The sequence below is a fragment of the Diorhabda sublineata genome, chromosome 10, assembly GCF_026230105.1.
Source record: "Diorhabda sublineata isolate icDioSubl1.1 chromosome 10, icDioSubl1.1, whole genome shotgun sequence".
NCBI lineage: Eukaryota > Metazoa > Arthropoda > Insecta > Coleoptera > Chrysomelidae > Diorhabda > Diorhabda sublineata.
In genome coordinates, this window is record NC_079483.1 from 5,504,351 (window position 1) to 5,519,587 (window position 15,237).

The 15,237-nt window shown below is 31.6% G+C and overlaps 1 protein-coding gene across 3 annotated transcripts in view; it reads left to right on the forward strand.

Moving 5' to 3' along the window:
* LOC130449281 (zinc finger protein chinmo-like) overlaps positions 1–15,237 on the forward strand; it is a 106,074-nt gene that overhangs the window by 88,103 nt on the left and 2,734 nt on the right. For all 3 annotated transcript variants that reach the window (XM_056787002.1, XM_056787000.1, XM_056787001.1), the window contains exons 2-5: positions 4,565–4,714; positions 9,816–10,135; positions 13,066–13,501; positions 13,555–13,791. In XM_056787002.1, coding sequence (XP_056642980.1) covers positions 4,594–4,714; positions 9,816–10,135; positions 13,066–13,501; positions 13,555–13,791 — 1,114 coding nt within the window. In that variant the 5' untranslated portion in view covers positions 4,565–4,593. The remainder of the gene's footprint in view (positions 1–4,564; positions 4,715–9,815; positions 10,136–13,065; positions 13,502–13,554; positions 13,792–15,237) is intronic.

Genomic DNA, 15,237 nt, shown 5'->3' on the forward strand with positions numbered 1-15,237 from the left:
TTTAAATTTCGTCAAATCATAACTAAGAAAATGAATTCTTAAGAAGTAACATTCTGATAATGTTCAAAATTACCACCAGTAACTTTTTGACAATAAACGAGGCAATTTTGGAATTCTCGTACAACATTTTGTATGACCTCAAAGGTTATTTTGTTAATTTCTTCCGTTATCCTAACTTATAAATCACCAATCTTATTAGTCTATTAAAAATATATTTTAGATTTTAAATAACCCCTTCAGAAGTAATCGATAGGACTCAAATCGGGGAATCTAGTCGGCCATTCGATCGTTCCACGTCTTGGGAAAAACTTCGTTAAAATAATTAATAATTAATTAAAATAATTAATAACATTAATATTAGGACGGGTTCTCCCCCAAAGACATGGAATTTTAAGCCTTTTACCCACAAAAAACAAGTAAATAAGTAAATTGGCAGGATCAGGTGCGATTGAAGGTCATCGTGATTTGTGAAAGTTTAACCATTCAAGGAATTCTACAATCTTTGAAATAAATGATATTCAGATGGTGCCAGATCAGGGTTTATGGGGGATGTGGCATCACTTCCCAGCCAAGCGCCAATAGTTTCCCACGAGTTGCCAAATATGCGGAAGCCTTGCATCATCACGATGAAACATTGTACCTTTCCGATTTGATAATTCTGGTTATTTTTCTTCATCCAGTTTCATTCATCATCAGAATTGATCGTTTGGTTCTTTCGAAGCAGCTCAAAAAACACAACACCTTGAGAATCTGACCAAACTGACAGCATGAGTTTTTTGTATTGTTTTTTAGCTTTCGATGTGGTTTGTGCTGGTTCATCGTGTTGGCTCCATGACGGATTTCGAACTATGTTACTGTACAGGATGATTATTTACAAGAAAGAGTCGATTTCATTTCGTTTCAGACGTTTCTTCGCTCGCTTTCGTTTGGAAGGTTCTGTTAATTAGATAAGATAACAGTTCGTATAACAATTCTTAGTGCAACAGTCTGTCAAAATCGCGTGTCTGAATCTAAATCTAAATTGTTGACAGGAAATCCAGTTCCATGGATGTAGGTCTTCAGTTATCATACCTGGTTGCTTTGCAAGAAGTTTTGCCATTGTTGGTAGTAGGATTATTGGATGGTAAGATGACACGTTGGTTGGGTCTGAGTCTTAAGAAAGCGTTCTAAATGTATATTAGCATGACTACCTCATTTTTTAGTAATCCCATTATTGAAGCAATCTAATATAAACTAAGGACTGCATAATTTGTCGTAGGAAACTTTTGAGACAACTTTTGTATTATGTTGTAAGTAAATTTTTTCAATTTCTGCGTATATTTTGTGTCTGAGACACCTTGTATATGTATATAAAATACGAAAACAAATACGGTTAACTATTAATAAATATATCTTTCACTTTTATGCTAAATAACTAGGTGAAATTTCCATTTGTAAAATAATAAAGTCTCCAATTAATTTACGCATCGAATTTATTGACGATTTTGAAATATGGAAGCCAATTAAAAGGTACAAAACATGTTAAGAAATTTTAAATACGAAATATCTTAAAAACTTAATATTAATTTTGTGAATGAAAGGTGTGTCCTTAGAGTGTCGTTTCGTACAATAAATCTATAGAAATAAAATACCACGATGGTTGTCTGGAACCTAGGATCCATGTTACGAGTTGTTTCAAGTTATTAAAAAAAAAATGAACCGGAAACTTTTTTTATCTAATTTTGTCTAAAATACTCATTGAAAACAACGTTTAATTTATACCACGAGGCCTGTCTGGAAACTTTAATCTTGGTTTTGAGTTGTTTCAAGTTTGTTTCCAATAGTTTTAAAAAATTGCTTCCGAAAAAATTTTTTTTTGATAAAATTGATCATATTATTTAACTAATATGTCACTGTCACCTCAATTTCCAGTAACCGGCATTATACGGATTGTTCTGATTTGTTCTAATTTTTCCCAGATTTTAGCAATTGTTCTAAGTTGTTCTAAGTTTGTTCTAATTTGTTCCATCACGACGTAGAGCTGAGAATGGGACATTTAGAGAAAATTAGAAAAAAAAAAACAAATAATCTTTGAGCTGGATCTGCATTTTCGAAATATCGTTATTCTAGCAGTTGTTCTAAGTAGTTCTAGGTTTGTTATACATTTTTCCAAAATATCGCAATCGAAAATAATATTCAACCAAAACGACGATTATCATCGCGATATCTTAAATTCGATTTTTTAAATTTGCTCTAAAAATTGCATTTTCAACCCTATTACGTCTTAAAACAAAGTATAACACACCTAGAACAACTTAGAATAACTGTCAAAATGTAGGAAACAGTTAGAACAATTTATATAATAGCGATTTCTCGAAATTGAGATGGCAGTGAGGTTAATTAAGTAATGTTCTAGAACAATTGAGAACAAACAGAATGACGATTATCATCGCGATATCTTAAATTCGTTTTTTTTTTCAATTTGCTCTAAAAATTGCATTTTCAACCCTATTACGTCTTAAAACAAAGTAGAAGACACCTAAAACAACTTAGAATAACTGTCAAAATGTAGGAAACAGAACAATTTATATAATAGCGATTTCTCGAAATTGAGATGGCAGTGAGGTTAATTAAGTAATGTTCTAGAACAATTGAGAACAAACAAAATGACGATTATCATCGCGATATCTTAAATTCGTTTTTTTTTTCAATTTGCTCTAAAAATTGCATTTTCAACCCTATTACGTCTTAAAACAAAGTAGAAGACACCTAAAACAACTTAGAATAACTGTCAAAATGTAGGAAACAGAACAATTTATATAATAGCGATTTCTCGAAATTGAGATGGCAGTGAGGTTAATTAAGTAATGTTCTAGAACAATTGAGAACAAACAAAATGACGATTATCATCGCGATATCTTAAATTCGTTTTTTTCTCAATTTGCTCTAAAAATTGCATTTTCAACCCTATTACGTCTTAAAACAAAGTAGAACACACCTAGAACAACTTAGAATAACTGTCAAAATGTAGGATACAGTTAGAACAATTTATATAATAGCGATTTCTCGAAATTGAGATGGCAGTGAGGTTAATTAAGTAATGTTCTAGAACAATTGAGAACAAACAAAATGACGATTATCATCGCGATATCTTAAATTCGTTTTTTTTTCAATTTGCTCTAAAAATTTCATTTTCAACCCTATTACGTCTTAAAACAAAGTAGAACACACCTAGAACAACTTAGAATAACTGTCAAAATGTAGGAAACAGTTAGAACAATTTATATAATAGCGATTTCTCGAAATTGAGATGGCAGTGAGGTTAATTAAGTAATGTTCTAGAACAATTGAGAACAAACAAAATGACGATTATCATCGCGATATCTTAAATTCGTTTTTTTTTCAATTTGCTCTAAAAATTTCATTTTCAACCCTATTACGTCTTAAAACAAAGTAGAACACACCTAGAACAACTTAGAATAACTGTCAAAATGTAGGAAACAGTTAGAACAATTTATATAATAGCGATTTCTCGAAATTGAGATGGCAGTGAGGTTAATTAAGTAATATTCTAGAACAATTGAGAACAAACCAGAACGACGATTATCATCACGATATCTTAAATTCGTTCCTTTTTTCTCAATTTTCTATAAAAGTTTTAGAACAAAGTAGAATAAACCTAGAAAACTTGGATGCTCTTCAAAGTTTTGTCAACGTTTCCCGGGGGTTGATTTATACAATTGTAGAAACTAGATTTACAACCCCATGGCGTTTCAGAGTTACTCTTTAGTCCAGTGCTAAAGTATTCGAAAATAGTAAAACATGGATACAATTTTGAGGTGGGGAAGTAGAAAGGGAAGAATTTTCAAGGGTAAAAACGGTTTATTTCGGTAGAACTAATAGCTTTTAATAAAAAAAGCTAAAGAGCAAATTTATAGGTAAGATCTATAATGTTTCCCGTCACATTTTGTATACATAACCTCAAAATTCAATGGAGTTTTATGGTTTTTTATTATCTGTTTTACAAAATTTGGTTAAACTTTTTTTGTCTCAAACTCACTATAATTGTTTGATTAAGAATGTTTATATTATTCAACTATTTGATTTAATGACAAAAAGCTTTCTTATATTGAATTGGAAATTGTCGCGCCAAAATATTGATTTTCCCGGAAAATACAAAAAATCGAACGAAACTCGATTCCGAAATTTTTTTTAATCAATTTTACAATTTTTAGGTTTTTTACTAAAATTTTCCGCTTAAATTACTTGAAAGACATTTCTTCGATATTAAATTAAAATCAGGTAAACAAATATTAATATTAATATTAATGTTTTTTTTTTTAAATTTTCCACATAAAGTTTGAGGTTATGTGAAAAAAATTTAGATACAAAAGCTATAGAATTTGCTCTAGTTTTACTTACTGCAAACCGTTTTTTCACCATTAAAACCTCACCCCCTCCAATTCCCGATATCACATAGTCCTTTTTTATTCTCTTCCTTTCCCTATGAGTTTCATCCTACTAGTATATTTTTTTTTATATTGACCCCCAACTAATTTTGCTTATTCGCATTTGTTTGTTGCAGCTCATAATTTTTTCCAGTCCGGTGTTGAGATGGACTCACAGCAACAGCAATTTTGTCTAAAATGGAACAGTTTCGGATCGAATTTAGCGACATCTTTTAGTAATTTATTCAAATCGGAAACGCTGGCCGATGTAACGCTGTTTTGTGACGGTAAGTAAAAAATCATAACAAACAATTTAACAAGTTCACTGTTTTTTTATAGAACCCCGAATTAATCGGATTGGTATGAATAGATAAGCGCGTGACCTTGTTGTTTTTTGTTATTCCTATTTTTGATTCTATCCATTATTAATTTTTGTTGTTGTTTGTTTCGGTAGTCGAGGCTCAAATTTTTAAAACAATTTTTTTATGTCGCCTCTCCTACTTTCTTCTTTCATATTTTTGATATAATTGTGAACAATTTCAATAATTAGAACTTTAATATACAGGGTGTTCCGCATAAGTAACAGAGCAGAAGCGTATAGGGGAGCCCAAAATATGATTATTTGGAACAATTTAACTCTATATCAAGCAGTACCTCTGAAGAGTTATAGGGCTTCAAAGTAGGGGTTAAAATTTCGAAAAAATTAGTCCTTCAATTTAAAAATACCAAATTTGGTATACCGAATAGAAAGGGTTGATAATGGTCAATCTATTTAGTCATCTTTTTTTGCGTTCAAATCGCGACAAGTCTGCGAAAAATCAATATTTTTTTGTTATAATTTTTTTCCCGGCCGTTTTCAGTTGCCCACCCGGTACTATACTACAGAGATAAAAATTTTCATTTATTATTGGTCGTATGGTGTAAATTATAAAAATTGAGTGGGAGTAAAATTTGTTATTAATAATTAAAAAGTTTCGTTGTTATCTTTTTCAAATAATATCAAAGTAGGTCAAGAATATGGTCGAACGAACCCTTGAACCATCGTATATTATTCCTAATATGAATAAATTTAATTAATAATATCAAAATCATTCATACGAAAAATTATTTGAATATTTTTTAGCATTAACTATTATTTTTAAATCAAATTAAACCAACAGAATATTTTTTTTTAATTCTATTTTTCTACAATTAGAGGGAAAAAACAATTTAACCGAATGATTTAAAATAAGTAAAAAAGCGCATTTTTTACCATTAGCAATTAAAAAAAATTCTTAACTCGGTGGTTTTTGAGAAATCTTAATTAAAATCTACACAAAAAACGAGGGTCGCTACTTAAATTTCGAAATAGACAAAATAAAAAAAATATTTATTATTAGACCTGGCTTAATTACATTTTGACATAAGTTTGAACCAACCGTCAAAGATATCTTCTATTCCGATTGAAGTACCTCCAAAACAGCCACCAAAATAAAAAAACAAACTAAAATTAAAGTAAACAATGCAATTATGAATGCAATCATTCAGCTGATATGACTAACATTTGGTTAAGTGTCTTCCTACCTTTCCCAGAAATGGCTCAGCACTGATCAGGTCGCTGCAAATGAGAATCATGCCAAGTACCACTCAATACCAGAGGATCTTCGTGGATCATTTTACCATTTTGTCTGTTCAGCAAGTAGTAACTTGATGCAGAATTTAGCGCATTTTAAACGAGAACAGCTGCTGCATTCGCAGTAAAGTGGAAAAGATATATTGGAGGACGCATCAAACTCTTTATTTTGCAATTGACATTTATTTTTGATTTTCGAGAAAAAGAAGAAATCATTGGGTACCAAACAAGGACTCGAATGATGAATGCTTCTGGTATCTGTAAACAACTCAAATGTCAACACGTTCTGGGTACGTTCATCATTAAAAATGTCAAACTTTATGATGTCAATGTCAGATTTGACATATTCGCATCAGTGTTACCATAAGTGAAAACTTGAATAGCAACCATCTTATAGTGTTATCGTAATTTAACAAATTTTGTAGCAAGTTTAAATGAAATTTTGTATAGGAAAAGTTACGTTTTGATAAAATTAATCAATTTGTTCCTAATAATGACTAAAATTTCTTTCGTTTCTGCACCTCTACAGTTTGATGATGACAATAAGAGTCACCGATAAGGTACTTCACGAAGCGATACAACCCGAATAAGACAGGGTGGATATTCAAGAACCTACTGAGAAGTCCCAGACATCCAGAGTCCATTATAGAATAGTATTTCCTTGCAAGTCTTAAGCATTCCGTTGAAATGAGTTGTCGTTTGTGGTGGTAGATACTAAATAGTCATCACTCCATTGCAACAACTTTTCGTGATTTATCTAAGGTTTTCAATTGGGTTAATCACAATATGTTAATTAACAAATTGCACTTGTACTGCGATTTCAAGGGAACACATCTCGCATGGTTCAAGTCATACTTTACCAACAGAAGTCGTCTTGTAAGGGTTGATAAAACGATGTCATCTTATAAGCTAATAGAATGTGGAGTGCTTCAAGGCTCAGTACTTGGCCCTATTTTGTTTTTTCAACAAGAGCTCAATATTTTACAATGCAAAAAAAGTGCACAATCACTTGCCAATTGGTAAATACAATTAACTATAATTTTGTTATTCATTGTGGTTTTTTCTGTATTTTAAATTGTTTTATCTTTATTTAGTTATTTTTATGTTTGTTTTTTCAGTTTTTACAAGATTTTGTCCATAAATTGAAACAATTTTTCGACAATGAAACATTTCTCTCTAAATCAGCGTCTATGGGTAATCGATGATGTGTTATGTACATAGTGCAATACATAAGTTTCTAGCCTTAGAAAGTAAGGTCATAAATAAAAAAAATGTTGTTTCTACTGAATATATGTTCATTTCCACAAAATTTTTAAAATTTCTGTTCTTATACCGCCTATTTAATTTCATATTAAATCTTCTATCCCTTAACTCGAATAATCGAACGAACCAGATCAGGGCTAAATTAAAAAAAAATGTTAATAATATTTTCTCATTGTTTATTCATAAAATTTTTTAGTATTCTCACGAGTTTTGGTCTTAATACGTTAATTTACTTTATCAAACCGCAGATATCGAAATGTGTTTTGTGTTCCTGCCTAACTTCAAGGATATTTGTTCGCATACAAGGTTTCTCAATATAATATTTAACCAACAGGGAAAGGCTTTGGTATGCTTAGTCCAATTGCCACAAAATATTTGTCGGTCAAATCTCAATGGAAAAATCTGAAAAGACCGATTCAAAACTTGACGCAGAAACAAGAAAAAAGGGATTGATTCGTTGGATAGAACAAAAACAGGTCTTCTAGCTTTGTTAACATTAAATAATTTAATACACAACTCCTCGGTATCGATATCAGTTTAAAGTTTTTCCTGACACCTGCAGCTTCTTCAATTAGTTTTATAGAAACAGTTTGTGTCGCAAAAATCTTGGAAAAAGTGTGTTTGTTTGGAAATAAGTCCAGTTGTATTAATCAAGAGCTTCAATATCACATTTTGGTCTACCTAGATTTTTTAATTTTATATTTTCAAATACACCCTCTAGTGGTGAATCTAAGATACCGAAAATAATTTCCACGCGTTTCTGGGAGCCCCTTTTGTTATATTTTTTTACCCTGAAACTGTAATATTTGATCGGCATCACATGACATGCTTCGCTGGAACTGCCTCTCCGTTCTTTTGATAAATTCGTTTCGTAGCTTCATTTTGCAAATTTGCCGCGTTTGCTCGTAATGGGTCCATCACTTCACATATCAACCAAAAGAACATTCGAAACAATGGACTGAAAAGGCAGAACGGGCTCCGAAGAAGGCAAAGACCGTTCCATCTGCAGGCGACGGAAGAAATCGGGTAAAAACGGCCGCATTTGTTTAAAAAGAAATTTTAGTTTCATAAATGCACCAGCTCAACAACAAATTAAAAGAATTAAAGTTTGAATCATGCACCCTAATCGCCGGATTTAGCCTCCTCGGATTATTTCGGATAACCGAAGATGCGCGAGAACTACTATTTTATCGATTGATCGCTTTTATTAGTTAAATTTTGCGTCTATATTAGTAGGTTATAAATTTTATAGAATATAAAAAATTATTTATCGGTCCACGCTATAAAATTAACCATACCATTATCGTGTATTGCGATATCAACGAATTATTCATCACTTGAAACTTTAGAAATCTCAGAATCTCTAATAAATTAATTGTTGTCATTTCTCTACTTGTAAGCCATTAAATATCGATATTATTATTTTTTCAACAACCCTTTATGCTGTAATTAAAATTTAGTACCGAATAAAAATGATCAATTAAATCCGCACCAAATGCACGTTGTTGTAAAACGTTCCAACAACATCTCGTCACATATTCACACACACACACACACACACACACACACACACATAATGTTGTGACATGTTTATTTTGATTATGCACTTGACCTACTGACACAAATTAGTCGTGTTATGCACTTCGTTTACGTATCTACAAATAGATATCGAAGCTCTTGTGCAATATATTTACTTTGTTGGAATCCTTGTATTAACGATATAAACCAGTGATGTACTCAATTAAATTTGCGCGGGAAAAAAATTTGTGACAATGAAAGCAATCCATAGATAAATACAAAATGGTCGTGAAAAGAATTAGCAATTTTAACAATTGAATAATTTAATAATGTATTTATACCAATAAATGTGTTTGTTTAATCAATGAAAAAATTAAATTTCTGATGAATTTGAAATAAATAATGGATGTATTATTTCAATTTAGGTTATTTCTACTAGAATTAGTTTCGAAATAGTGACGTCAGTTGACGTAAAATTAAAATACACTGAGAAAACTAAACTCAAATGATTACACTAAAGGATATAAAAGGTTTCTTATTTTTACTATAAGAACTTGATTATTATTATTAAATGTATGTCAATATACGAGAGCTGTTTGATGAAAAAATTACTACTAACTGCGTAAATCATAGTGACGTCATTATTAGTGACAGATAATTCAAGAATTAATTTCAGTTGAAGTAAAAATGTATTTAATATCTCCTCAATTAACTGAAATTCAGAAAGTTTCCTTTATTTCCAAATTCGGTCTTATCAGAAGGCTGGTAACTCATCTAGCTCTCAATGCGAGTACCTAACCTAACCCAACCTTGAAAAGGTTGTTGCATTGTTTGATTTTTTTGGAAGCATTGCTTCCAAATAATTGCGCGTAATCCAGAGTTGTATTTTCACATGAAGACACATTCAAGTCGTGCAATGACTTTGAAGTTTTATTTCGCGTTCCCAAACTGTCTAAATTCAACCTGGCTATCATTTATTCAATTTTGTTTTTCAGGTGTAAGCTTTAGAGCTCATAAATTGATTCTGGCGGCTTGTAGTAAACACCTAGCCGATCTATTCGAAACTGCTCCGCTTCACCAAAATTTACTCGTCATACTCGATAATACGTCCGCCACCAACATGTCCGCTCTCTTGGAATTTATGTACAAGGGAGAAGTACACGTTTCGCAGGATTCCCTGTCCAGTTTTTTGAAAGCCGCGGAATGTTTACAAGTGAAAGGATTGAGTATCGAACACGAGAAATTGGCCGTTGCGCAGGGTCACAGCATCACTCCCATGGATACTGGAATAGATTCTCCCGGAAAACATTCTAAGGTAAGATGGAATCCAAAATGTCAACACACTTTTCAAATATTGGAAATGTTTTTAGAAGACTCTGTTTCTTGCCTCGACAATAACATTTTTATGGTGATCCCTATGGACTAAAAAGTTATCGTAAATATCCAACGTTTAACCATCAAAAATCCATTGAATGACTTTTGTTTCGATGACTTTACTAGAAGTGGTGGATCTTGATGAAATGGTCGCTTGTTCTAATATCAAATCGATGTTATAAAATATGATCTGATCTGAAACATGCACCAGAAGCATGAAAGATGCACCATTTCTAGTAAGGTCATCATTCAAGGAATTTTTATGGTTAGAAGTTGAATGTAAAATTCTTGATAAAAATCTCTTGCACTTAGTGAGCACTCAAATCCTGTTTGAATAATTTATTGTTGAAGTTGGCAGACCCACCTAACCTAATCTAACCTAATTTCACCCAATATAACCTAACCTAATCTAACGTAATCTAATCAAATTATGAGTTAAGGAACAAAATGAAAATGGAATCGATTTTAAAAACGATAATTGGTATTGAAAACGCATCTGCCTCATCAATATCCACCACTTTTAGTGAGGTCAAGGAATCAAAATTCATTCAACGGATTTTTGATGGTTAAATGTTAAATATGGAAAACTTTTTGAGAATAATCTGTTGCACTTGATAAGCACTTAATTCTTATGTGAAACAAAAGGTGAAAAATTATTTTTATTTCAATAGATATCGCCAAATTTTAAAAACCCGGTAGACCTTTTCTTATTATTTTTGACACGTTTTTAGGTTATTTTTTTGACTTGGAGCTGCCAATTTTATAGGGGTCTTATGGTGAGTTATACTAAAAAAAAAATAGAGAAAATGAAAGTAACATAATAGTTAAACAAAATAAAAAAGAATGCGTTCGAATAAAAAAAATTGCACAATTTTAAACATAAGTTCCAACCAATTAAAAGATAAAATTTTGCGTATGCCTATTTCAATGTCACTTGTCTCCCGTCATTTGTCATCTGGATTTATCATTCTGGTGTTAGTATAAATATTTTTCGTATTTTTTCTTTGGTATTCTAAACACAAAATATTTGAATATATTCATGGGTTGTGATTTCATGATGGCTGACGTTACACAAAACAACTTTTGTTTTGGTTTATTTTTTAGTCTTTTATGAACGTCATTCTTGAAGAAAACTCTTATTTTTGATTTTATTTCTGTTATGTTATCTTATTTTTATTTCTGTGTGAATCCAATTTTACATTGCAGCGGTAAAATTTTACGCATGCGAATGTATATTTCAATGTCACTTGTATCCCGTCATTTGTCATCTGGATTTTGAAACGTTTTAGTATAAATATTTTTCATATTCTTTCTCTGGTATTCTAAACACAAAATATTTGAAGAGATTCATGTGTTGTGATTACATAATGGCCGATGCTGCACAGAGCAACTTTTATTTTGGTTTGGAATATATGGAAAATCTGTCAGCGGTATCACGTCACTACCATGCGCGGAATGCGTTTTCAGATGACATAAAACACAAAAAAGTTATATTATATTTTTCTTAAAATACGTCATGTTATTTTTTAGTCTTGTATGAATGACATTCTCAAATAAAACTCTTCTTTTATTTTATTTTATTTCTGTATGAATCCAACTTCACATTGCAGAAGCAAAATTTTGCGTATGCGAAAGTATATTTATACGTCATTTGTCTCCCGTCATTTGTCATCTGAGTTTTGAAACGGTTATACTTTTATGAATATAAAATACTGCCCTATTTATTTAGATATTATATCATTTTTGTTTTTCTACAACAGGGTAAGGAAATATTAATAGAAAAGAAAACAATCAGAATTTCGCTCATTTTCACAGATACAACCAAATATATATCAACTGTACGTCACTACGTATAGGCAACTATTCTTTCATGCGTGTATATAATGCTGCCGATGGTAAAAACTCATAATCTGATGTAAATGCCTTTTTGACATGTTGTAAGACAAAGGGCAATGAAATATGAGAGTTAATACACCTTTTCAGATAAATGTGTCCGGCATTTTTTGGATCATACATACACTAATAGGTCGTGGAAGTTTATTTATTCCGCCACTCAGATGTCCAGACCTAACTTGCTTAGATTTGTGGGGCCGAATAAAAGATCTCGTTTACACCAATCGACCCACAACGAGGAGATGATTTGATTTAAAGAATACGACAAATCAGCTTAGAATTGATATATTTTGATTTTCTGAACAAAATGTCTTGTAACATAAAGTTTATAAAAATTGGTTAAGCAGAACCGGACTTCATAACTAAGCTCCCACTCTTTCCCACATCTTATTTGATTTGAGAAAAGTTGTGAAATGAAAATGCGCATAATTTGCTAAAGAATTCGATTATCGTATATAAAGTGCCACTTAATTTCGTAAATTTTAAAAAATTTCCGACGTTCGTTCTTAGTATTACTTCAATGCAATCTTTTATCATAACCGTATATAATTGTTTTTCACATTTTTGTTTAAACAACTTTTTATTTATATTCAAATTGGGAATTGTCGTTAAGCGGACCGAGGAACCGATCAATTTTCTAGTTAGGTTATGTTCGCTTTCGCTTAGAATAGGTTAGGTTAAGTTACCTTTAGCTTAGGTTAGGTTGCTGATAGCTCATATGCTCTCAAAATCAAAAAGTGCCGTTCCGTATAATTCATAAATCCAGTTTAAAAAGAAGTTAACCAACCGGAAGTACTTTTTTCCGACTTCTGGAACTTCGATAAACAGATTTTTCGACAATGAAAACGCCAAATTACCAAGTGGAAGTTAGATTGGATCTAGATCGTTAAAAAAACAATTTTTCGAGCTATATATATATATATATATATATATATATATATATATATATACATATATAGTGATATTCTTTTTTTTTAGGTACCGAAGGAAGAAATAGATACTCCGATATCGAACACAACACACCATCAATCCAGCCCGTCCCCAAGTTATTCACCGACAATGTCCCCGTATATGCATCCGCATCATTACAGACCATACGAACCGAGGATGTCGACATCGGGAGCATCTTACGGAGATAACGCCTTGAAACGACCTCTACGAAGTCCTAGCGAAATATTACAGGAAACCGGCAATAGAGCTTCGGTCCTTAGAGACGGAAGCAAAGCTGTAGGAAGACCCGGTTCGCCGGGACAGATGTGCGCTTATAGACCACCTTCCTCTTTATCGAATTTGCCGAATCAACCGGGAGGCGAGACTCCTCCAGAAAGCAGATTCGATCCGGATCCTGCCACCGCTTTGATTTGTCCGGAAACCAATAGTATAGATCGGTTTCAGGATCCGGGACGTCCAGAAGGTAAAAATATTGTTATAAAACGAGTTTTTTTACTAATTCTGGTTTATTTATAGATTTGAGAAAGAAAATGGACCATGCGATGCAACAAGACGAATCGCCGAGTAGTACCGCAGGAAACGGAACAGGAAACAATAGCAACATGCTCAATAACACCATATCTTCGAACGGTTCCGCCAGATCTCAAGCTAACTACGGCCATGACAGGGAGGCAGATCTTATACAGACCAATATATGGAGTAACGTAGCTGGAAAAATAAATTGCAAAGCCGGAACTGTTAATACAGCGGATGGTGAGTATTTTCTTCATTTTTTCAATCTTCCTTTATCGTTCGTCCCAATATCATCTTCCCGTATAATTCTAATAATATTATTTAGAAACATTTAATAGTCAGTTTACTACCTGAAGAGTATTTATTATAACGAAACTCAAATTTTCCTTATAAAAATTATTTTATAATTTAAGTCTTTCTAAAACACCTGATTTGTATATTATTCAACAACAAGCATCAATATTTATAACTTTGAACTTATTTTTGACGATTTTTATAAATTTATCTGTCATTTCCCTTTTCCCCTGTACTGTACTGCTTTTTTAGCATTAAAAAAATTCTCATAGTGCTTTAAAACACTTCAGAATATTTTAAATTACTCCAGAAAATTCGATACCTGTTAAATAATATACACAAAGACCAATTTCTTTACGATTAATTATATCATAATATAAAATAAACAATTAGATGCGTTACATATACGTAAAAGACCTGGTTATATACGAAAGAAGAATAACCTATCTTGTCTCTTACATTCTATTATTCATTTTTTGAAAAACTATAGAAAACAATTAGATACGATTTTTTTGTAATCATATAGGTAAAGGCCACGTTTTCAAGAAAAGAAGAAGAACCTGTCAAGTCTATTCTATACAACACTCTTTTGTTCATAACCTAAAAAACAATCAGATAGTTACCTGTGTAGTCATTTAGATAGAGGCCTAAATATAAAGGAAATAAGATTATGGTTAGAAAGTACGGGGGTAGAAAAAAAGAAGAACAATTTACGTATACGCGTCAAAATATGTTAAATAAGGTTGGCGCCACATTATCATTAGGGTAAATTTTAAAGGAAGGGGCAAATAGTATTAGTGAGAAAATACAAAATAAAATCAATCAAGGGGCACGCTTTCTCGTTATGATTCTTATAGGTTATATTTTGTCTACACCAGCGCCATTTTGGAAGGTTTTTTAAACTTTTATTCATCTATAGAGGGTAGAGTCAAAGAGGAGTATCTCACGTGGAAGGAAAATTGAAAAAGTCACCAGCTGTATTCTTCAAATAATAGTTCAAAAACATAATAGGGATAGAGAGTTCAAAATTTTAATATCAGTTTTTTCTCAAATAATTCGTTGTATGAAATAATGTGGTCATTATAACCTAAAACAAATTTATACTGATGCTAAAGTGGTGACACCTGTATTTAACACATTTTGGCAGACATTTTTCATGTACAAACATGGTTCTTCTTCTCTTTAACCTCCACACTTTTTTGGAAAACTCTTGAAAACATGTGAATGACTGTTATATGTATATAATTTAAGAAAAAGAATAATCTGTTGAATCTAAATACTATATTTACTGTCCTTTTTTAATGAACTGAAAAACAAGTGGATTTATTACCTGTGTAATCATATAGGTAAAAGCCTAGTTATATGGTAAAGAAGAATAACCTATAATAACTT